Source organism: Marmota flaviventris, chromosome 1 (assembly GCF_047511675.1).
Source record: "Marmota flaviventris isolate mMarFla1 chromosome 1, mMarFla1.hap1, whole genome shotgun sequence".
NCBI lineage: Eukaryota > Metazoa > Chordata > Mammalia > Rodentia > Sciuridae > Marmota > Marmota flaviventris.
This window is the reverse complement of record NC_092498.1, coordinates 112,117,217-112,142,291: the sequence shown is the minus strand read 5'-3', so window position 1 is coordinate 112,142,291 and position 25,075 is coordinate 112,117,217. Positions and strand designations below refer to the sequence as shown.

At 38.0% G+C, this 25,075-nt stretch overlaps 1 protein-coding gene across 2 annotated transcripts in view; it reads right to left on the bottom strand.

The window, feature by feature from the left end:
* Egfr (epidermal growth factor receptor) overlaps positions 1 to 25,075 on the bottom strand; it is a 202,143-nt gene that overhangs the window by 65,540 nt on the left and 111,528 nt on the right. For both annotated transcript variants that reach the window (XM_027949385.2, XM_027949387.2), the window contains exons 2-5: positions 10,913 to 11,064; positions 9,364 to 9,547; positions 5,849 to 5,983; positions 629 to 697 (exon numbers count right to left, since the gene is read on the bottom strand). In XM_027949385.2, the coding sequence (XP_027805186.2) occupies positions 629 to 697; positions 5,849 to 5,983; positions 9,364 to 9,547; positions 10,913 to 11,064 (540 nt within the window). The remainder of the gene's footprint in view (positions 1 to 628; positions 698 to 5,848; positions 5,984 to 9,363; positions 9,548 to 10,912; positions 11,065 to 25,075) is intronic.

Genomic DNA, 25,075 nt, shown 5'->3' with positions numbered 1-25,075 from the left:
TCAGACTGAGTCTTTGTGTCTGCACACAAAACATAAGCACTTGGCAGGAAGAAGTATTTCAGGGGAGGCAGCAACCATGTCACAATGAAATTTAGGGACAGATGGTCAATTTTGAACCTGACAAGTCCCCAGAGTCCTTGGCCACACTGAGTATGTGAGCCCACAACCAGGATCAGGTAAATTAAATTCTTTCCTGAAGTAGGATTCACACAAAAACTCTCTTAAGAGACATTGTTCGAACTTCTGGGTAGCAGGATACCCAGGAATAACGAAGGCAGAGGGAGAGGATGAGTTTCTGATTCTCAGGAAAATGTGCGAACAACCATGTTGTCCAGAAGAAATGACTAGGACATAGGTGGCTGGCTTTCACATATTTATAAAAGACTGAAGTGGCCCAAAATAGCCCACACTGGAGTAAGCACATACAGTGAGATTTGCAAGACTGTCATTCATGAAACTGACAACATCTGGCCCTGTGGTCAGGGAGTGGCCTATAGTCTCTGAAGGGAAAACAAATCCAATCCCCTGAATCCAGGTTGGGAGGGTGGTCACACCTTGACTTGGGGATATGCTCATGGGTGGTGGGGAGGGGGGGTCATACATTGACCTTCTTCACTGACTGACTTACATTTCTGGCAGTTTTCCTCTCCTGCGCCCCAGCAGCTTCCATTGGGACAGCTTGGATCACACTTTTGGCCTGAAACATAAACATTATAAATTCATATCTCAGCAAAAGTGAACAAATGATAAGAAACTGATAATACCTTTCCCATGGCCCTGGATAATGTTCTAGAAATAAGGAATAACTTTAAAACTTCTTATTCTTTGGCTAGTTTGTAGGATGATTTAAAAGATCCCCATAATAAATAAAAAATGAATCATATACTGATTTTATTTACATTTCATCTATGGAAACTGAGGCAGAGAGCAATTACTAATTTTTCACAGGCACATAAAGGAGAATTTAAATGAAACTAAGGTCCAGAGTTCCAATTTGCATAGGCTTGGGGGATTTTCTGGCATCTTTCACAACAGAATCGAGGTGTCTAATCTGGTGGAGTCCTAAGTATGTACCTACTATATCTTTGCCATGTGTGGTCATGAGTGAATGAGTGGATCAGTCATCTTTGGGTATTTGAATATAAACATGTCAATAGTGTATACTACTATGTTAATTATCTCAAAGCTAAGCTAATAATTTACAAGCTACTATCCAGAAATTTTTGCAATTGATCAGTTTTTATAATTGTTCAATTACAAATTATACGTACAAAGACTTTTTAATCTCCTTAGCCATATTTTATTTTTTATCAGCACTGAGAAATCTTAAGCCCAGATTGTGAAATCAACAGAGAAAAAAACAGGTTGATCACGAAATTTGTTAAAAAGGGGACACTCATGGGAACATCTCTGTGTGTGTGTTGCTGGAGATCAAAACTGGGGCCTCACTGGGATTACAGGTATTACATGCCTGTAATAGTAGTGACTTGGTTGAGCAGGAGGATCACAAATTTGAGGCCAGCCTCAGCAACTTACCAAGACCCTCAGCAACATAGAAAGATACTGACTCAAAATAAAAAGTAAAAAGGAATGGGGATGTAACTCAGTGGTAAAGCACCCCTGTACTCAATCCCTAGTACCAAAATCAACCAACCAACCAATCAACCCTGGAGTTTCATGAATGTTAGATGAGAACTACACTCTTAGTTACAACCCCAGCCCCATGCAGATATCTTTTAGTATAAACATATCATAATCGAAAGGAGGTAATATGTGTTCCAACGTCTCCTATTCTCAGGAAGATTTTAGCTGCTGTAAGAATTTAGGTTGCAAATGGAAGAGGTGACAATTTGCCAAGTCTAGTGAACCAGGAGACCCATCTAAAACAAGTGACAATTTCTACCATTGCCACCAGGAGTGACAGAAATTAATGCAATGCTGGAGCCCACTCCCTGGAGTCATGAAAGATGTTAAGGCCAAGCACTACATGGATGGTGTGTGTGATATGTTGTGAACACAAAGACAGAGGGAAGGAAACAGAGAAACAAAAAGAAGAAAAAGCAAATGCAAAAGAAATGTGTTACAAGCAGCTCTGTCTGTACAGTGAGATGAAGTTACCGTTACTTTTCACCCTACACATCAACATCTTCCAATTTTGATTATAACCTGTAATAGGTTTATAAAAGAAATATATTTAAAATAAAAATGATCTTTCAGGTAACAGGGAAACATTTTCCAGCCAATGAATTCAAGGTCTGTTTATAATTGTATTATTAACCCTCTGTGACAAAAATTAGATGCATTCCCACTATATGAAATGTGTATAGTAGAAAAGCAAAAAAGAAGAAATAAGAATCATTAAGAGGCAATCAATAAGTAAATTTAAATATGTATCTATATAAGAATCAATATCACACTATGCATTGCTTTGTTATCTTAAAAAACACTAATAAATGTCATGACAACTTTTTCATGCCTTTAAATATCCTTCTACCTAGCATGATTTTGGAAGCATGGCTGAATCATAACTTATCCAATCAATCTCTTATTTTTGATATATAGTTTGTTTCCAAGATTTATTATAAATAAGGTTTCAAGAAATATTCCTGTATAAAATACTTTTCTACATCTCTTATGATTTTCACTCCCCTAATTATTTCCTCTCTTATTCTCAGCCATGATAGCCAACCGTCATGGATATGAAGGCTTTAAATAAGCTTTGGAAATATACTGCCAAAATTCTCTCCCTGTCTTATTAATTTATATGTCTAGAGAAGAATATAAGAATTTCTGTGCCCCTGTACCCTGATTGACCCATGCATATAAAATTGAAAGAAATTCAAATATTTAGCAAAAGCAAAAATTATACTTCCTTATTTTTTTTGACCTTTTTACTATTGTAAGAAATAAAATTTTACCTCATTTCTTGGCCACCTATTTTGTAAAAGTGTGTGTACATGTGTGTATATGTGTGGGGGCATGCTCATGCACCTGCTCAAGTCCTTAGCCCATTTTGGTGGTGGTGGGTCATCCTGTCAGGATTTCCTTTGTGGCAATCAGATGTCATATAATATTTTCATTACATGTTTTTACATGAAAATTTTCTTTTATGTTATCTAACTTTGGATTTTCTTGAAAGTGTTATTATAAATATTAATATTTATGTTTCCTTCTACCACTTACATCCATGTTCAATAATTTATTATATATATTTAATATATTTGGAATTTATCTTGAGGTATGGAATGGGTGATGAATTTATTTTCTTTCTTTTTTGTCTGAATTTATTTTCCTTTCAAGATAATTATTCACTCTAACCTCAAATTCCCAACTTTATTAACAAAAGCACAAAGCTGGGGTACATAGTTTGACTTTTCTGAATTTCAGATGTTTTGCCCTTAAAATACTTGACTCATCTCACAGGATTTTTTTTTTTTTTTTGTAAAAATGAAATGAGATAAGTTCTCAGGAGGAATGTGTGTATTGCAAAGCAATGGTTAAGGGAGGAGTCCACTTTCCACAAGGAGATTGGCAGTAGGTAATGAGGAAGCTATAGGTGTAAGGTGATTTTGTACTTTCCTGTATGACTAACCTAATATACCTAGTTTGTCTTAAAACAAAACAAAAACAAAAATCCTTTACAGCTCTATCAGTTCTATATTTCTCCCTAATCATTAAGTAATTTCATAACAATTTATTGAATCAATTTTTACTTGAAATGCCATTTCCTTATGGACTTTTGATTTAGTTAGGTTTATGTGATTATTGCTATATTTTGGATCTGAAATGATTTTCACAAACCCATATTTTAAAGGATTAATCCCCAGGTTGGTGCTTTTGGGAAACTGGAAAATTTAAAAGGTGGGGCCTAGTGAGAAGTTTGGTCACTGGGGAAACTGGGGAAAATGTACTTGAAAGGAATATTGGGATTCTTGCCCCTTTTCTTTCTTTTTCTTTTGCTTCCTCTGCCATCTACTTCTGCCATGATGTGCTGCCTTCGCACAGGCCCAAAAGCTTTGAGACCAACTTACCATGGACTAAAACCTTCAAAATTCTGAGTTAAAAAACCCTTTCCTCTTTTAAGTTGATTATCTCAGGTATTTTATTATAGTAGTGGAAAGATAACACAACGTTTCTTTAATCAACACCATATTGATTTATAGCTTACAGTGTCATCATATTTGACTCTAATTATTTCATGAACCTGTCCACCCATCATTTTTTTTTCCCAATGCTTCTTGATGGATCTTCCTTACAATCATGATGGCAGTGAGTACAGGTGTACCATTGCAGGCTGTCTGATCTTATTCATGGCAAATCCATAACCTTTGTTTGTAAGGTTTTTTTTGTTTGTTATAAATTTGAACAATTTGACCTCCCTATATTTCCTCATATAGCTGAGGAAATTCTAACTTTGGTCTCATGAATAGTACAAAAATTTGCATTCTAAAATAAAAACTTTCAGTTTATTGCAAACACAATGGGTGATATGTTGGGTATCTGGTAGAATGATACATTTATAAAATGGAAGAGCTCAATATCCATTTTCATAGTAGCATTGGTTAGGGAGTTAAAAGATAAATGTGATATTAGTATATTATGGAATATCATTTGGTCATATAAAGGAAGAAAATTTTGACACATGCTACAACATGGATGGTCCTTGAGGACATTATGCTAAGTGAAATAAGTCAGATACAAAAGGACAAATACTGTGCGATCCCACCTGTACCTAGAGTAGTCAACCTCATTAAGACAGAAATTAGATTGAGGGCTACCTAGGCTGGGGCATAGGGAGGAAGGGAAAACAGGAGTTATTGATTAATGGATACATAATTTCAGCTTTGCAAGATGAAAGGAGTTCTGCCAGTACACGGTGGTAATGGCGACATCACGACGTGGATGCATAATGTCATTGAAGTTTACATTTAAAAATGGTTAAGGTAATAAATTTTATATTATGAATATTCCATCACAACCAGTCAATCAATAAACACGAAGCAAATAGAAACAGAAAAGAACATCCAGCTGATGATTTTGAAGAGTTGTGTCAGCTACATTTTGAGACCAAAAATAAACATGCTTCTACTGAACAGCTGTAGGGAAACAGAGATGCAGGAAGTGGTCATCCCTTCTTATTTTAAAGGGTTGAAACACCAGGGGGAATCAGGAAGGGGATCAAACTCAGGGGAGCTTGGTAAGTGTAAGCATGTGTCTTTCAGAGTTTACCACATGGCCTTGGCAATGGGCAAGGGGTGTAGCCGTGACCTTAGGCCTGGTCTCCTGCCAGGCCCTCCCTCACAAAGCTGCTTTACTGATGAACAGGGCAGGGATGAGGTCAGAAGAATTCAGGGAAATATTTACAAACTTCCTCCCTGTGGGCTGTACCCAATTTTGCCTGTGGTTCCATGTGGGAGTGCCTATAGTCATAATCCAGAGGGCAGAAGTCAAGGGGTCAAGAGGGCTGGGGTACCACTGTAGGACTCAGTAGTAATTCGGTAGCACACAAGAGGTTGGTAAATCTCCATGAGGCAGGATGGGAGAAGCCTCAAGCCAGGACTAAAGGCTACCACTACAGTTCTTCCTGCAACCAGTAATTCTGTTCAAGGTCTCTTCAAGGGTTCAGGCTCTGCATGAGAAGGTGTGCTACCTGGCAACACGAAAAGTAGACTTTTACCTCTGTCTTATGTAAAAGCTCTTCTGGTAGGCAGATAATGTGTTTATTACTTATTTTTGTTTTAGTATAATATGACTTAACAGTAAACATGCTGTCTCCCCAACTCCAGCATTGAACAGCTCTACCCACCATGGAAGCTGGAAGCCAAGAGAAAGATCTTGCAACACTTACAGCTGCCCAGGCGGTTCTGCAAGTCCATTGACATATTGCTCATAAAGTCGTTGTCGACGATATCCCGCCACTGGATGCTTTCCACGTTGCAGAGGACAGGGTTATTGCTGAACCGCACGGCACCATGCAGGATTTCTACATGAACAGAACTACAGTAAGCAAACTTTCCATCTCCTTTAAATTCACCTGATGCATGCACACATTTTTTACAATTTATTTTCCATTAGAAAGATGCCAGTGTGCAAATGGTCAGTCCTATGGAAGCTGTGCTGGGGGCAGACAAAAACTCAGTTTATGATAGTGCTATGGAGGAGTTAGGATTTCTCCTGACCTGGGCTTTGAATAATAATTAGAAGTTTAGAAATATAGCAGGGAGGGAATGGTTAGTCAGTGAGCACAGAATGAATGATAACTGTTCAGTAATGGTTCTGGGATCTGATCAAGCTGGATTAGGACTGATTGGAGAGGTGAAGGAGCAGACAGGGCAGGAAGAGCCCGTGGCAGTCACAGGTATTATAGACTCAGGATGGCAGGATAGAGTGGCCAACCTTCACCTAACATGCTCCCAGGTGGCTCTGGAGGATATAATGAGGAAAGGGTGTGCGCCTGTTATGGAGTAAGAACTGTATGTATGAAAAAGCCACAGGTGGACACCAGAGACATGAGAGATGCACAAGACTATACTGTACAATTGTTTCAAGGAATTCATGAGAGGGCATGAAAAAGTTGGGGATGGAAAAAATTTCAAGCCTGGACAAAGAGAGAGTGCTGCATTGATAACATTTAAACATAAATATTTCTGAAAATGACTTTTGTGTACAAAACACTGAACAGGTGCTGTGGGGTCTGCAAAGATGAATTAGACCTGCTGGCTTCTTTTTGAGGACTGACACACCAATAAAACAGATTAATGGTTCTGTTTAATGGTCCTGTGCCCCCGGGAGACCATGATGATGAGGCTGGGTACTGTGCTAGTTGGTGTATAAATATTATCTTCATTAATCCTCACAATGGTCCAATGACTATCATTTAAATGTAGAGGGAAAAAAAAATCTTAGTGCTCAGCATTCCGTGGGCAGGGAATGGATACAACATGTGCACAAAGTACCAGTGCTGAAAAGAAAGGATTCTCCTGGGGAAGAACTCAGACGCTGCTGGAAAGAATGAGATTTCCAGAATGTATTTACACACTTATTTTATAGGAATAAGGAAGAAAGGCTCTTGCAGAAAGAAGACTTGAAAGCAAAGGCACAGAAGGCCTCGGGTACAGAGTTTTCTTAACAGAGGGAAGAGTATAAAGCAATTGCAGGAGGAAACCTGGGAGATCAGGAAAGGCCAAACCGCAGAGCCTGATATGGAAGTCAGAGATGACCAGAGGGTCACCAAGTGCATCACGTGCCTCATGAGAGAGCCATGTACAGATGGATGAAACTGAGAGGCCAGATTTGAAAACACAAGATGGGGATGCCAAGGCTGCAGGGACACTCAGGACAAAAGACGAAGGGGCTGTGAGTGCAGAAAAAGCAGAGTCTAAAACAGGGCCTTAGAGAAACCTATTGTCAGTGATAGGGAGAAATAAGGGGTAAGAAAGGTGAAGGGGACATCAGGTGCCACTGTCTTGTAGCTTCGAAAAGAAAGACAGTCAGGAGGCAGCCAGATATTTATTTTTACTTTTCACATTCATGAATGCTCATTCTGTGGCAGGCTCTAGGTTGACTGTTAATAATGCTATATTAAATAATCTGGATCTGTACAATCCAACCTTGGTTTCAAAGTAAGAATAATACCAAGGACTCACTAAAGCAGATGCTTTGCCGATAGTGAGTCACTTAATTTTCTCAACAGTCCTAACTATTGTGGTGAGTATGCAGCCCACATTTCTGAAGGTGAGGCACAGGGAGCTGAAAGAACGTGCTCCAGAGTCTCTGCTTAGTGAGTGATAGAGCCCGGGCTGGAACCCAGACAGTCTGGCTCCAGGAACCAGACTCACACCCGCTGGGGCCTTGTTTCATGACACATGTGAGGCAAGACAGGCATGAGGAGTGAGGCACACTGAATGTACCGAATCAGTCACTTCACAAAATGCAAGTAAAACACCATGAGTGCTAGAATAAACACAGAAACATGAGCGTGGGTGCTCCGAGCAGTAAAGCTGTGGGTGGGAATTTTTAAGGCAATTTATAGGATGGTAAATGAAGGAACCAAGGAGATGATTGCCTAGCTGTTTCCATTCTCGGCTTTGAATGTGTGGCTCACACTCCAGCTCTGCACACCTGCTAGGCTCCTGTCATTCCAAACAGGGCCTCCTCTGCTCCACACCCCTCTTCTTATCTTGCTCCTTTCCCTTTCAGCTCTATGTCCCCATCAGAACCACACAAGAAGGATGAAATATGGGGACAGTGATTTGGGGCCATCCCTGGCTTCTCTGTTTACTAGCATGGGGCCTTGGGACAGTTAATTTACTGCCATTTCTGTATTTGTAAAACGACTGCATGTAACACCCACTTTGAAAGAGCGATGTGGGCAGTAAATGCAGTTACTGATTTAACATGCCTGCCATGCGGTAGGGCACAATTGTTGTTTATTTTTATCTCCACTTTTTTTTTTTTTAAAGTCAATTTACCCTCACTTCTACCATCTCCGGTTTCCTCTCCCAGGAGCCTCCCAAGTATCCTTCTTACAAGAATTCAAACTTCTATCAAATCTTCATTCCTTGTCCTTAACTTATACCTGATTTTTCCATATAACAGCACTACTTTTGAGACCGCATCAAATGTGGGTAGGGTTTTTAATGTACACTAATACCTCCTTATCAGCAATTTTGCTTTACATAAGTTTCAAATCCCATTGCAAACTAGGTAACAAACTTATTGCTTATTCAATAAGATACTTGAGAGAGAGAGAGAGAGAGAGAACAAGATTATATTCATGTAACTTTATTATAGTGTTCTGTTATTATTCATTAATGGTGTTAATCTCTTATTATGCCCAATTTATAAATTAAACTGCCAGAGGTATGTATATATAGGAAAAAACAGTATAAATAGGCATTTTGGTGCTACAGAGATGATGGGCATTTACTGGAGGTTTGGAATATATCCCCCCCCCCCGCCCCCGAGTATGAGGGAGAATTACTGTATGTCCTTATATACCTGAGATCTAGTTCAGAAGGCTGGCAGTTTATTTCTTCCCCACATGCATGAACTCTCTATTCCAGTACAGGAATAAAAAAAGATTCTTTTACCCAGAATATTTGCCATTTCTTCCTAACCCTCCGGATATTTTTCCACATCCATGGAAGAATGGGTAACTGGCTGAAATCTTCCCTTTCTATTACATTATCTACCTTCTCCTTAGTAACTTCCACTAAGATTCTGGATCCTGTAAACAGTTGGCATGCAATACATGTGTATTTCATGAATAAAAGGTGGAATTGAAAAATGTGACAGTTATTGAGTGCCAATCAGAATCACCTTCTGCATTTACACACACCCATGATCCCCCTGGCCTCTCACCCTGTAAGTTTCTCATGGGCAGCTCCCTTAGTCCAGTTTTATTTGCACCGTAGTTAGACAGGACTGCTAAGGCATAAGTATTTTCATAGAGCACATTTCCTCTGATGATCTGCAGGTTTTCCAAAGGAATCCTCTCCACTGTGTTGAGGGCGATGAGTACATAACCAGCAACTTCCTGGATGGTCTAATGAGATAAAACAACAATATTTTATTTCTGTTTCAAAGAGTTCAAGAATTCAAGTTCTGAAATGGGTCCAGACGTTCCAGGGCACCTAACTGCACCATAATACACATGAGTGGTTGACAAATGTAAGATATATAAATGATTACAACTGAGCAAAGAAGTGACAGGATTTGAAATGATCCGATCCCTCCACTTTGGGTTTTGAAGCCTGTAATGAAGAGCAATGTGCATTAATTAGGAGTACTGCAACTTAACACTTCAGATGAAAATGAAAATTTTAAAAAACTACTTTGTATCTATCCCATAATTTCTTTCTTTCTTTTTTTTTCTGTACCAGGGATTGAACTCAGATGCACTCAACCACTGGGTCACATCCCTGCCCCTTTTTGTGTTTTATTTAGAGACAGGGTCTCACTGAGTTGCTCAGCAGCCTTGCTTTTTCCTGCGGCTGTCTTTGAACTCTCAATCCTTCTGTCTCAGCCTTCCAAGCTGCTGGGATTACAGGTGTGCGCCACAGTGCCCAGCTCTCATATAATTTCTTACCAAAAAAAGTAAAAGAGGGAGGGAAGGAGAGCTCGAGAGGTGGGGTGGGGTGAGAAGGAAAGAGGAAGAAAGGAAGGAAAGAAGGCAGGTAGGCAGGCAGGCTGGCCAGCCAGAAGGTGGCGAGACAAATCCAATCAAAATTTAAGTACCATCAAACTCTAAGCTTACTGTAAAATATTTAGGAATTGTGAGAACTGGTTATAATCTCTTGGGAGCTTGAAATTGGCTATGGTAAGAATATTTATGCCAAGGATAAAGGCACGTACTATAAAGCCAGGATTTTTATACTTATTATTTTTTTTTTGGAGAGGGGTAACTAAGGATTAAACCCAGGCATGCTCAATCACTGAGCCACATCCCCAGCCCTTTTTAAAAATATTTTATTTAGAGACAGGGTCTTGCTGAGTTGCTTAGCACCTCACTAAGTTGCTGAGGCTGGCTTTGAACTTGTAATCCTCCTGCCTCAGCCTCCCGAGCCACTGGGATTACAGGTGAGCGCCTCCATACCCAGCTATTTTCATTATTTTTCAAAAGACCTGATATGCCAGCATACCATGACTGAAGCAATGGCTAGTGATTAATGTCAGAATCTGTGGTGACAGTGGAGTTCCAGGCTGTTTCTCTCCAATATTCTTTTTTAGCTATAACCTGATCCAAGACAGTAAAGGAGACTCTCACAAAAATCTCATCTATAGCTCCCTTGGACTTGGAACCACCACAATGAAAAGTAAACATGCTTCAAGCTAAATTCTGTCTAGCTGTTTTCTGCTAATATGAACTTCTATCATATTTGGGTAGGATAACAAATTCATCCAAACAAACCTTTAAGAAGGAAAGGTCATAATTCTTTTGCACGTAGGTAATTTCCAAGTTCCCCAGGACCACTTCACAGTTATTGAACATCCTCTGGAGGCTCAGAAAGTGATCTTCAAAAGTGCCCAACTGGGTGAGCTTGTTACTTGTGCCTTGGCAAACTGGAATAAAGGAAAAAAAAGATATGTCATAAAATTCTTTGAAGTAACAAAACTAATATAAATATTTACTAACTTTCTAAGCTTTAGTGATTTACAATATTAATTCTGATCAAAGGATACTTCAGGACCAATGTGATAAAAGATGTTAAAGCTTATGTAAGGTGTAATTCAATGTAAGAGGAAATGCATCTCTATACTGCATGGGATTTCATTATATTAAAATATGTAAAAAATGTTTAAAATTCAATGGGAATATATGAAACTTCTATGAAAGTCTTTAAGACAAGAAAATTCTATAAGAGTTCGGTAGTCAAAAAGAAAATTTCATAAGGAATTTAATAATTACAAGGTTGAGTTAATAATTATAAAATGAACATTTTAGTTTGCAAAAAGTTAGCATGCACATTGTGTGTGCAAAGAATGTGCACAAACATAACATACACTAGACAATATTTTCTGACCATCACACTATAGATCTAAAGTCAATCACAAGCACATAATTGAAAAACTCATCTGGGTGGAGATTAAAAATATTCCTCTATACAAATGCAGCAAAGAAAAAAATCAAAGAAATATTTGAATAGTTAGAAAATAACAAAAAAGAAGACACAACTTTTAAGAACACTTGGGGATAGACAAGCATGTTCCTCTGGCTTATACACTCTGTCATTCCACAGAGCACAAGCATATGCACAATTGCTTTGCATCAATGGCCAATATACAACCCAGACACTTTTCACTCCTTAGTGTTTCAGGATGTCAGATTTTAATCCAAGATAACATTTTAAATTAGAGGCCAAAGTTAGACTGTAGAAATGCACTTGGAAGCTTACATTTAAAAGCAAAGGAGAGGATTATAATAAAGTGATATTTACAAACCTAGCTCTCTGAAAGGCGTGTTTCGGCAAGCCTAACAAAACAAAGAAGCTTGGGGCTTTTGAAGCAGGGAGCTTGTTAATAAGGGACTATGTTTGAACCAAAATTATCATCAGTGAAGAAATATGGCCTCTGGCTTTGGACATTATAATCAGACCTGGCCAGGTCCTTCTTCATCTGTAAAGGCACTGACTGGACAACCAGGTGGCAGTCCACAGAGCAAGGCCAAAGTCAATACTGCACTGGTACTTTCTTCAGAAACTTTTAAAATATATACTTCTATTTTATAGGCTTCTTTGTTCCCTCCCTATGGGAATTATTCTAAGAGCATCATGTGTCTGCCTTTGCATGACGGAGCCACAGCCATGAGCACATGTTCAAACACCACATAATCAACCCAAGGCATTTATACAAACATTAGCTATGATGCAATCTTCACATCCTTTTTAACTCTGTGGGGATTTCCCTATTTTTCCCTTCTATGCTCTCATTCAAATTCAATAGTAGTGAAAACTTTCACAAAGGAACTCAGTCCCTATCTCCTATCTGCAAAGGCAGGATGATTGCATAATTCTTTCAACTATAATTTTGGCTCAATCCAATGTCGCTCATCTGTTTTTACCCAGAAACCCGGGCTACTTTGACTGTAACCTCAACCTGGAATGATCATATAACTATTCTACCCAAGCAGACAGGTGTTGAGAGAGAGTTGATATACTGATTCAATAAAGACAAGTCGTTCTTGAATATTATCCCAGGGCTAATATACTCAAGTATCAAAAGTCATTAAAATGCTGTTTCTTCTACAGCTTTCTCTTCCTATATATCCAAAGAGGATGCCAGCATATGAGTGAAACCTAGGATGATGATCAGAATGAACTGCTCTAGGGGCTGAGGTGGAGCATATTTAGTATGCTTGAGGCCCTGGGTTTGATCCCTAGTGAGGGTACATGCGTGTACACACCCGCCCACCCATACACAAATATTGGTATAGGTTTCACACCTACACACATACATGCACACAGATTGGTATAGGTTTCCTAATTGAAACAAAGCATAATCTTGGCTCCATCTTTATACCAAATATAAAGCTATGAGAAATGTGAGACCACTGAAACAAATAAAATTATTAAAAAATAATAATCATGAACTAATTAGTCTGATTTTAGACAAAACTGCAAAGAGTAAGAGATTTTTAATTAGTCCAGGAGAAAGTCTGTTTTATTACTTCCTTATTGTGTGACCTTGAAACATTCCCCTGAGTTTTTTGAATTAGGCTGTCTCAAAACACCAAAATAATCCTGAACTGCCAATTGTTTTGAAGATTGAATGAATAGATAAGAGCTTTCAGCTTTCTTTTCTTAAAGTTCACAGTTGTATACTGTGTGCATGCATGTATATGCTACAACAAATCCCACCATTATGTATAGTTATAATACAACAATAAAATATGGGAAAAAAGTTTAAAACTACAGAATGTTCATTACTGATAATGTGACACTAATATACTATAACATGCACCTGGACCGATGTTAGAGGACCTTGGTGCCCTAGTACACTGTCCTAAGTGTCTAAAGTGGGATGTTTGGATCTGCACATTGGCTTACTAAGTTGCTTTGCAGAATATTTATCAAATCAGAAAAAAAAAGAAAGCAAAAGGAACACATTGTACTTTAAGAATTTCTTAAAACATGCACTTAAAATTTAGTTTTTAAAGCAATTTATTCAGAGAACTTCAATATTACTTTAGGTCTATTCATTGAAAACCATACAATTTTATTTGTATATATCAAGTTTCATAAAATGCTAGTGGCCTTTTCCATCTCTTGCAAACCTGAAGACAAATTCTACTGAATCAAGAACAGGTCCTGTGACTCAGGTAGTCAAAGCCCCAAGCTTTTGGTCCTCAAATTTTATTATAAAGATTTATAAATACAAAGAAAAGCTGATAGAATTGTACTGTGAACATCCTTATGTATTATTATGGGGCAGGCCACTCTCCTGGCCCACAAGCCTGGGCAAATCTGTTACTGATTAAGATGCAACTTTTAAACAACGTATATTCACTTTATCAAGTGTCTATCCATCTATCTGATTTTTTTTGGATGCATTTTAAAGTCAGGTACAAATATCAGTGGATTTCACCTTGGTCCATCACTGACCACAGTTCAATGTCAGTTTACAGTTCTTGTTTTCTAGGGATCATCCACAAACTGTGAATAGATTAATCTGAAGTCTAGCATTTCATAAGTTTTAACAAACGTGTTCACTTGTGCACCCTAATCTCCTGTTATGATAGAGAACATCACAGACACCTTCATCCTCTTTCCCAGCCAGGCCTTGCTCCACACACCAGAGGCAATCCTGTGACTTGTTTTCACTCCACAGCAGTTTGCCTATTTTAGAACTTCATATGAATGGAATTGCACAGCATTGCCCTTTTGTGTAAGGGTTATTTCACAGCACAGTATTTTGGAGATTAATCCTTGCTTTGTTACACTTAGTTTTTGTGATAGGACCAGGCAACCATATAACAGGAAGTTATCTCAGCCCTGAGATATCTAGGGCTGACACAGATTCTGGTTATTCTTCAATTTTACCTTAACTAAAAATGAAAAGGAATCTGCCTTCTTTAAGTGTTACACCACTTGGTTTTATGAGGTAGGCCCTGTGCTCTCCTGTACCATTATGGGGTAGACAGCTCTCCTGGCCCACGAGCCTGGGCAAATCTGTTACTGATTAAGATGCACCCTTAAAACAGGTTTCTCCAGTTGCCCAAACTCACTCAGACACTTTTGGAATTGCCTCAGTAAATTTATAATTGTTTTAATTTGCTGTTTTCTCAACTATATATTAATGGCTGCCAAAGTAGTGGTGCTCTTGCAAATTTCTTCCCTCCACCTCCCAAATTGCCTCTGCTTTTACCCTTGCTTCTATTTTCCACAGAGCATTCTGTTTTAAAACAGAAATCACATCACATGGTTCCTTGGTTTGAACCATATGAAAGTTTCTCTCAGTTGTAGTTAGAGTCAGGATAAGCTTCTCCTCATGGTCATATGAAGCTTTGTCAGTTCTGTCTTCTCTCAATTGCTCTTCTTCTGGCTCCCTGGCCCATCTACATTCCTCCATTTCTCAGTTCACATCCACCAAAAGCTATTCCATCTGCCATCTGCGTGGAGTGCTCTCACACTGCTACCCTGGATCTGTGCATTTTTGCTTCCTTTTTATCACAAGTTCCAATTCAATGGTCATGCCCCTGGAAAGGCCTGTTCTGAAACCATCATCAGCTTAACACACCACTGCACTGTGTCACATTATTCTACTTTCTTTCCTTCCTAGGACTTATCACTACTTAAAATTAGTATTGGTTTATGTATTTATTATCCATATCTCCCTACCATGTATCATGCATGCATCAAAACTATTCAAAGCCTGCATGCCTATAATCCTAGCAGCTTGGGAGGCTGAGACAGGAGAACTGAAAATTCAAAGCCAGCCTCAGCAACTCAGTGAAACCCTGTCTCTAAATAAAATATAAAATAGGGATGGGGATGTGGCTCTGTGGTTGAGTGCCCCTGAGTTCAATCCCCAGTACCAAAAAAGAAAAAAAAAGCATTTGAAAAAATGCATCTGCATCTGAACTGAACATGTGCACACCTTTTCTTATTATTTCTTATGTAATACAGCATAACAGCTGTTTACATAGCATTCATGCTGTGTTTGGTATTATAGTCATCTAGAAATGACTTGAAATATAGAGAAGAATGTGTATAAGTTACATTCTATTTTATATAAGGTAATTATGCATCCAGGATTTGAGCATCCACAAAGTTCTGGTACTAACTCCCCAGGGAGACTGAGGGATTGAAAAACTTTATATATATATATATATATAATATTTTATAAATATATTTATATATATTTAAAAAAACATTGGGTAAATATTTCATTTGAGATACACACACATACGTATAATACAATACACACACACACACACACACATATATATATATGGATGGATACACACACTTTGTTGAACAACTATGATGTACACACAATGACACCATTGCACATCTTTTTTTGTTGGGAAAGCGAGTGACTCCGGGACCAAAGTTTTAGACGATTCTCATTTCCATGTATCAGATGGAGAAGGAGGTGGAGAAAGAGGAAGGATGTATTGGAAGAGTGACAATCTTTACAACTTTCTGATTGGTCATTATAAAGTCTCTCTAGCTTAGATAACACATATAATTAAACTTCAACAGCCAGAGGAAGATTTATTTTTCCCCATTTCCATGATGAAAAGTTTAAATAAATCTCAAATGAAATATTTACCTAATGTTTTTTAAAATATATAAATATATATATTTATAAAATATAATATATATATACGGAACAGATATACAGAGTTTTCCAGAGGTTTTATCATGTCAGGATTTATAACTTATTTTGCTTTACTAAAATTTCAAAATGTATATATATATATATACATCCAAACTCTGCTGAAGTGCAAAGAACTATGAACTATGTCAGGAAGAAAATATACATGAGTCTTTTTTGAGTAATGGACTTTTACATGCTTTTTTCATTTGTAAATTACAGTTTTTGCATTTTTCAAATTTTCTACAGTGACCATATTACTTCACAATAATAATATTAATAATAATAAAGTCAATAAAAATTATTAAAGATAAAATTTACTCAAATCTGTGTTGAACAATGCCAAAGAAGGCTATCTTAATAAATAATTAATAAATACATTTAAAAAAAATTTCAATATCTGTGCCAGTTGGCTTTGTGAAAGTGCTCTAAATTAGAAATGGAAGTACACAATAATAAATAATATTAATAATAAATAAATGATAATGAATAATAATGAAGTACATAAACACAGAAAGTGTTTGAAAGGCAGTAACCTGTAGTTCATCCACTTCAGTGTTGTTCACGATAGTTGCATATGACACCTATTGGCAAATATCATACTGTATGTGCAGATAATGTCTTTTCAAATGGTGACAGACTTGAAGAAGACCTGCATTATATTCTTTTCATCATCTATTAAATATTAATTAGGGAATTAATTAGTGAAGAGGAAATTTATTCTATAAAAATAATGCTTATCAATTGTGATTATAGAATCAGACTAAATTGATGAAACTTATTTAATCCACAGGATAGTTTGCAATAATAGGAAAGTGGAAGATCTTGGTTATGAGTCATTATGAAACAATCAGAAAAACAAAAGTAATGACAAAGTAGCCATTACGTTTTTATTGTGGTTCAAATAAAAGGTTTTGTGGAATAGGAGGAGTCTCATAATTCTGAAGATTTTTCTTCATTTACAAAATTTTGTTTTTCTCAGTAATGCTTAGCTATATTTTATTTCACAGTTAGTAAACAGTTCTTAGCTGGTAGGCATCTGAAGATATTCGTCAAAATGAATTTGAATCTACACTACAACTTGGAAGTGTACATGTAATACTTGAAAAGGCATCTTAAATTTTTGAGAACTTGCCATATACGTTATAATACACCTACTAGACTAAACATGCCAATCTTTGGCATGCCTAACACAGTTACAAACTAAAGTAACTCTAATTAAGTTAACAAGCAGAAGATTTTAAAATAACATCTTTTATTTAGAGTTGGAGAACAGAACACTAAAAAATTGGTTGACTTTCATCCCCATGATTTCCTTCCTACTATTAAAATATTCCTAAGCCAAGTTGATGATTATTATAAAATATACTAATTAGAGTTGGGATACCTTCGTATTTTGTGTCCTGCTCTGTTGAAGTTAACTGACATTTCTGAAATCATAGGAAGGTCAGTTTCATGTGTGACTCTAGAATAGGTTTCCAATGACACTATCAAACATTTCTTTCAGCAAGAAAATTGGGACAGTGTCATTATGGGGTAATCTCCAGTCAGTTATCTCACCTCTGCAGGTTTCAGTATATTCACTGCTTAAAACGGGACCAGATCTAGGTATTTCACAGGGTAGTTGTAAGCTGTAATGAGATTGTGTACACTAAAGTGTTTTATAATCACTAATATCTTTAAAATAAATTATGGGTGACACCGAGTCTTTACCACAGCAACAATCATCACAATCTACTTCTGACTACATATCGCCAATAATTGTCCACCATTATTTTTAAAATTAATAATCTTAAATCACAAGTCAATCCAATCTACTTTTTATGGGAAGTTGAATGGCTCATAAATCTGAATTTAATATGTTTTGTACCACTAAAAACAAAATTAGACTAAAAACTATTTCAGAAAGCAATCCTCATTGATCTGTTATTTACTAACTCCAATAAATCCCTTGTGAGTACCTTTACGTACTTGACAATACACTTTATCTTGGGAGCTAGGAAGCAGATCATTCATATAGAATTAGATCTAAATGTGCTAGAGAATTCCTTGACTGAATATTCAGTACTGAACAGGGAACTCTGGAAAAAGGGCAGAATATTGAATTTGGTTAAAAACCTCTCTACATGAAAATATAAACAAGAGTGAATATGGTGTGCTGGTTTTCATTTCCTAGAGATAGCAAGAGTAAGCTCTCTGACCAGTGCTCTGTTTTTCTAATCTCTAAGATGAGGACTACTGCTTACTCATGTTCAGGGGCTCTCTCTTTACATAGAGACATACTTTGGGAATGGATAATACCACTTCCCTTCCAAAGGTCTGTCAGCCAAACTGCCACTTATACCCATTGCCTCCAGTGAATCTGGCCTATTTATTCAGAGCTCATTCTTTTCTTCAGATGAGCACCACAGGCCTGCCAGAGAAGGGCAGCAGAGTCAAGAACAACAGCAGAACCTACATTTGCATTGCAATTCACAGTTCTCAGTGCTCTTCCTCTGAGTTCAGACACTGACTCATGAATGAGCTACAACCTGCCTGTCACCTGGATGTGGGTGAGGTGATGAGGGTTGGACATGACCAAATACCAAAGGAGAACCCCTGAAATGGTATAGGTTTGGATTAGTTGGCTGCCACCATAAGAAGGTAACACTTGAAAGACCAGGGATAGGATGGATGGGTAGGCACCAGGTGACATGAATGATAATAAATGAGGGTAAGCCCAAAAAAAGGCAGTCAGGAAAAAAGTGGGAAATACAAAATTCCAGTGGGGTTGGTGCCAAAAAGCATTTCATGAAAACTGGCTTTGAAACCTGACCAGTTTGCCTTCAGGAAGGTCAGCTCTTTTTTGAAACTTAAGTTTGGAACCACCTGTCACCTGTGACCTGGCTTTACTCTGTGTGGCAGAGGGCTGGTCAACAAGAAACAATGTAGACATTTGAAAGACAGGTGGTATGTGGAACTTGATCCTAAGATCCAACATTGCCTTGGGTTTTGGCATGCTCATAATTTCTTTCACAGCCTCTGATAGGACCTAAGAGCTGACATCAGAGTGTAGCTTTTCTTTTCTGAGATCCACCTTCAGGATCCATACATTCCCAGCAAGGTGATATGGAGGAAAGTGAGGCAGGGTTCACTGGATTTCATTATTCTGGGCGCAGTCCTCACCTAACTCACATACCTTCTCTCTTATATCCTGCTGCTCAGGCCCACATGACTCACTTAATGACAAAGACTGAGTAATGTTTCCCATATGGGGCTGTTTACTTGCTGGTTGAGTTGTCCCTCTAGAATTCCTATGAATACCATGCATGGCTGGGGAGCTTCTGGGCAAGGTGGGGTCAGAAGCCTGGGACAATACTATAGCCGATCAGCTGGGGCTCTGTTTGCTCTGCTCCACATCTGCACCTGGGACATGAGAGGTCATTTGTTCTTCTGTTCATTCATATGTTCATTCATTCATTCAACTAAAACATTTTTAGTAAAAGACAATTTTAGTACAAAGACAATTGCCAAGGATGAATCAAAGGACTCACTGCCTAGAAGGAGTATATCAGCCCTCTGGGGAGATGATTTTATAAATGAAATAGTCATAGCACATTCCAAGCCATACAACAGATGTGCTAAATGAACAAGAGACAGAAAGGGGATGACTTGCCAAGCTCAGGTAATCTGGGAAGGGGATTTCAATTTTCCACATTCGGGTTAAATGTATAAATTGCTTATAAGTTCCAAGTTTTGGGCTTGGTGACTTCACTATACATAATCCCATGATTCACCACACTAAAAAAATGGAGTTTTTAAATTTTTTTTTTTTAATTTCTACTGTTTTTCCCTGCATTTCCCTCTTCTGGGTCATTGCCCAAATTCTAAACTTGGGAGTACAAGTTATCCTTTTCAACACTGTTTAGGGTTATATATATGATTCATTCTTCCTGGAAAAAACATGTAATTTGCAAGGAAATAAAAGATTTCTGATTCAAAATGGGATTAGAAATTCCTTTTTTTTTTTCCCAATGTTTCTCCCAAGAGAGACTTGGGTTCTACGTGGCAGTGTATGTCCCCCACTCCTCCCAAGATGACTTAAGAGTTCTTTTAAAAATGTTCTTATATTTTTACCAATGTTTTTAAAAAATTAGTTTTGGGTGCACATGTGTGTTTTAAGGCCACATGAATGTTAGAAAAGCAAACACACAAGTTTTCCCACCACTGCCACAAATAAGAAAATAAAAGCGAATGAGAACCAAAAATTCAAATAAAAGAACAATCAATAAGTCACCAGGAGAAGAAAAAAAAATTTTTTCCCACTGAAAACAAAGATGCTCCCTATCATTCCTCCCTCTTTTCCTCCACACCAAGGCCAGGTCTAGTTGCTTAGGTACTCAGTGATAGTCATCATCCTGCCTGTGTTTGGTGGGTGAATACTTCCAGAGTGTTGCTCTTGCAGAACACAGGAAACATGGGCTGATGATGCTGGGGTTCTCCAAGAACCAATGAATGTGTTCCATGGGGAAACCTGTTAAAGCAAGGGACGATCTGGAATCTTCCCCTGAGGATCAAACATGGAGTAACTGATAACTAGAAGAGTGGTTAATGGATGAAGAAAAGCTGTAGGTAGGGAGGTGGAGGGAAGCTCAACTGTTTTGTGAATACTTGGGGAAGAAATGGATTTGGGAGGCTGAGGTGGGGCATGAAAGGAAGGCACAAGGCTGGCACACCTGAGACTGCTAAGCCATGTCTCAAGTCTGAGCTTGCAACTGTGCTATATTAGGCTAGGATTGTTCTGTGTATGATAGTCATCTTATCCTTTTACTATTGGGGGCAAAAAACTTATTTTTCTTTTCACTGCTGTGAAAAGAAAATAATCTTAAAAAAAAAGAAAAAAAAAGTACTGGCTTGATTTTACCAGTGAGCAGAGCTTTCTTTTATTCGAGTTATAGAACCATGTCAGATCATCTACAGAGCTATTTGAGACTGAGCTTCATGTTTATTTCATCAAGTGTTGGAAAAGCAAAAAGAGAGAAAAAAAGAAAGTGGAAAACTAACCCCCCAGCTGTTTTGACTACAGAACAATAAACAATCAGACTTTTATTGGCACATGCCAATGACCACTGGACTTGGAGTCACAGGTCTGGGTTGGAATCCTGGTTCCACTTTTATCTTCTGAGGCAACTTCTTAATTCCTTTGTGTGTCTCTCTCCACCCTCCTCCCCTTTCTCAAACAGGGACTAATGTGTCCCTTGTAACTCCTGGGGGATTTAGTGAAATGGGAGAGTCCCTGTTCAAAGCACCTTGAGACATGGAAGACCCATAATAAATAGAACTCATCATAAAATCCACAACAAATCTGGATTGGATCCCATTTGAATGAATTGCTTCCTTCCTTCCAAGCACTCTCTGAGATTGACCCTCTGCCCTTCTGCACACATCGCTGGTGTGTGGCCTGGCCAAGAGCCGTGAGATCTCGCCGTTGAGGGAGGAACAGCTGATGCTGACCACAGCTTACTGCCCGCCTTGGTCACAGGAAAGAGTCCATGGCTTGAAAGGAAGGCATCTGGACCCACATCTGACCACCAGGGAGTGTGAGCCAGGCACTTAGAGCCAAGGAAGCCACACCTACTGAGAGTCTTTCAGAAGAATTCTTTTAAGAGGACGTGCAGTCTGTTCAAAATGGTTTTAACTACTGTTATTTTTTCATTCAAAAAAGAGCCTCGCCTGACCCTCTGTGATGGTTTGTTGAGAGCTGTTGGATTTGTGTGCTGTGTGTGCACGTGTTTTTATTTAATGATTATTTGGAAATGAACAATCTTTCACTCACTCCTATTCAAGTTAAATATTCCTTTTAAATTAAATTTTAAATGGGCAAGAGGCTAGTACACACAGCACAGTTTTAAGCATAGACCTCGTCCCTACAAGAAGACCTGAAGCTTCTGTTTCCCAAAGCTTCTGTTTCTGGTTAGCTCTGAAACCCAAAGCCTATTTTCTGGGCTCATGGACAAGGAGGAACCATCTCAAGGAATACCAAGAACTACAAAATTAACTCAAAAGAAGCCCCCATCAAGTTTCTGCTGCAGAACAATATTAATTTTGGCTCATGACATTCTTACAGTCAGGGGTGTTCTATTGTTTCTAGAACATATTCACCCCTCCATGAGGGGAGTTATAATTAAAAGTAGAAGTTCCTATAGATAATCAGTTCATATTAGATAGCTCATCTACCTGACAAAATGAGTAGATAATGCCAGCCAGAGCAAGGTTTTTATTGTCAAGGGTCTAGGTCTGGAAAAGAGAAAGTCAAAAGCATTGTTTATGGCATACCAGAGTAGGAGTCAGCAAACTTTTTCTGAAAAAAAAGTTGGAGAGTAAAAATTGTTAGCTTCAAAGATCATATGGTTTCTATCCAACTCTGTTCGTATAGTGTGAAATAGCCATAGGCAATTAGCAAATGAATGTATAATGGCCATGCTTCAATAAAACTTCATTTACAAAAACAGGTGGCAGGCTGGATTTGATCTATGGGCTGTACTTTGCCAGTTGCTGTTTTAAGAGAAAGGTCTACCAGGAGGTCAGGAAGTATATGATTAGAATCCCTTGTATCCTGTACTCTCTGGAGATAAAACTAGTTGAAGTGATTCACTTTCCAAGGCCAAACTACCAATGGGTTCTTAAAAATTTATTTTGGCTGAGTTTTGTGCATGCTTATTGCAGCAGCTTGGGAGTCTGAAGCAGGAGAATTTCAAGTTCAAAGCCAGCCTCAGCAACTTAGACCATAAGCAACTTAATGATGCCCTAAACAACTTAGTGACACCCTGTATCAAAATAAAATATTAAAAGGGCTAGGGATGTGGCTCAGTAGTTAAGCACCCCTGGTTCAATCCTGGGTACAAAAATAAAATTATTTTTAAAATTTTTTACTTCAAGGGCAAAGCTCTTTACATTTTATCGTATAGGAACTAAAGTAAGAAACAAGGTTCTGAAAACCAAGAAGGAAATGTCAGAAGTGGGAGTATTGTTACTTGTGTGTGTTTGTGTGCATGCAGTTTTATAGGTCTGTGCTTGGCATCATTATTTTAGACTTGGATGCCAACCCCTCACCCCTAAGCATACCCAGGAATCCTGCCTTCCTCTACCCTTAACAAATGGTTGCCAATTCCTACTGGGCCATTTTGAGTGACAAAGGGTTTTAATTTTGCTAAGAGTTTGTGGAAGCAGTTCTCTTGTATTGACAACTCTATCATATAATTGTACTGATCTGAAACTAGCCCCATGTTGAGTTCCTTAGCTTAACAATAGATGCAACTTATGTTTTTTCAACCTTACGGTGCTGTAAATATTTTAAGATGATAATTGTTTCTCACCAGTTTCTCATCCCAATGCCTTCCTGCGGATTCCCCTCCTCACCAGTCCTCCTGGGAATTCTACGTGTGTGGCCTCCTTGCACAAAGACATCCTCTGCAGAGCCTACCCCATCCAGCTCTTCTTCCTGGCCTCCTTAGTCCTTGAATCTGTCTCTCATGTATGAACACTTGCTCATACTTGAGTGATGAAAGCATCCTGATGTTTCACAGCACATTTCGTCTCTTTAAAGAGATAATATGTTATCTGAGAATAACAGTAAACATTGTTTCCTTTGCCTTTAGTTTAGTTTGAGAAATTCAGGGAGCAATAAAAGATGAATATATATTGTTGAATTACTGAAATATCTGCATTAACATCATATGTAAGTTTTCAAAAGATTTCATTAACTTTTTAAAAAAGGGTTTAGCAACCAATATGGCAATGGGGCAAGTGGAATATTTACCCCATCTACTAATAATAGGGTTTTTTTGTGTGTGTGTGTTTGTGTGGCAGGGGATGACACACGTGGTTCAGGGTAGAGTGCTTGCCTATGTTTGAAGCCCTGGGTTCAATTCCTAGCACCACAAAAATAAATAAATGAACAAATGTATAAACAATATTTTAAAAACAGCAGGGCTGATGGTAAAGTCCTTTCAAGCTTGTACAAGGAAGTGTTTTTCCTTGCTTGGGTCTCTTCTGGGTTTTAGATCTCTAACATACCCTATGAGTTTAGCAATTGTAGTTGATGGCAAGTATAGAATTCTGTTATTGAATGCACCTGAGATTTAAAAAAAAACAATGTTTTCCAAAAACATGGAGTGAGAATTAGTACACAAGAAAACTTATCACTATTTCATTATTAATTATCATGTAAAAGAATCCATACAAATAACTTACATGGTAAGTCCCAAGGCATACTTCATACTTTTTAAAAAAAATTCCTACCTTTGACTTTGCTCTGGTACTTTTATTTTATTTGTGGAAAGCATTTGTAATTTTCCTCTTCACTAAATGTTCTTAAATAGCCTTCTCATTTAAGTAGGCTGAGTGAGGTGAAGCTGCTCTACCACAATAATTCTAGGTCAGTATTTGAATGGATTTCCTTGTCTGCTAATAAGAAATTATTTGAATTTATTTTTTCCTCAGGAACAATTAGAGACTAATCACAAGGAAACATAAGCTGCTTTTGATCATCAGAAGTGTCTTTCAAAATGCAGATACTGTTAAGCAGGCATTCACCAGGAAGCTCCCCAGTGAACTTTAGCAAGACGCTGGTGTTGCTAAATCCAGAAGACTCCTGAAAATTAAGTGCAAGGGAGAATGGAGCCAGGTGACAGGAGCCAGGTCCCTACAAATGGGTGCTGCTTACACCATGATATATCTAAGCACCAAATCCAGGTTCAAGGATTCACCATTTCAT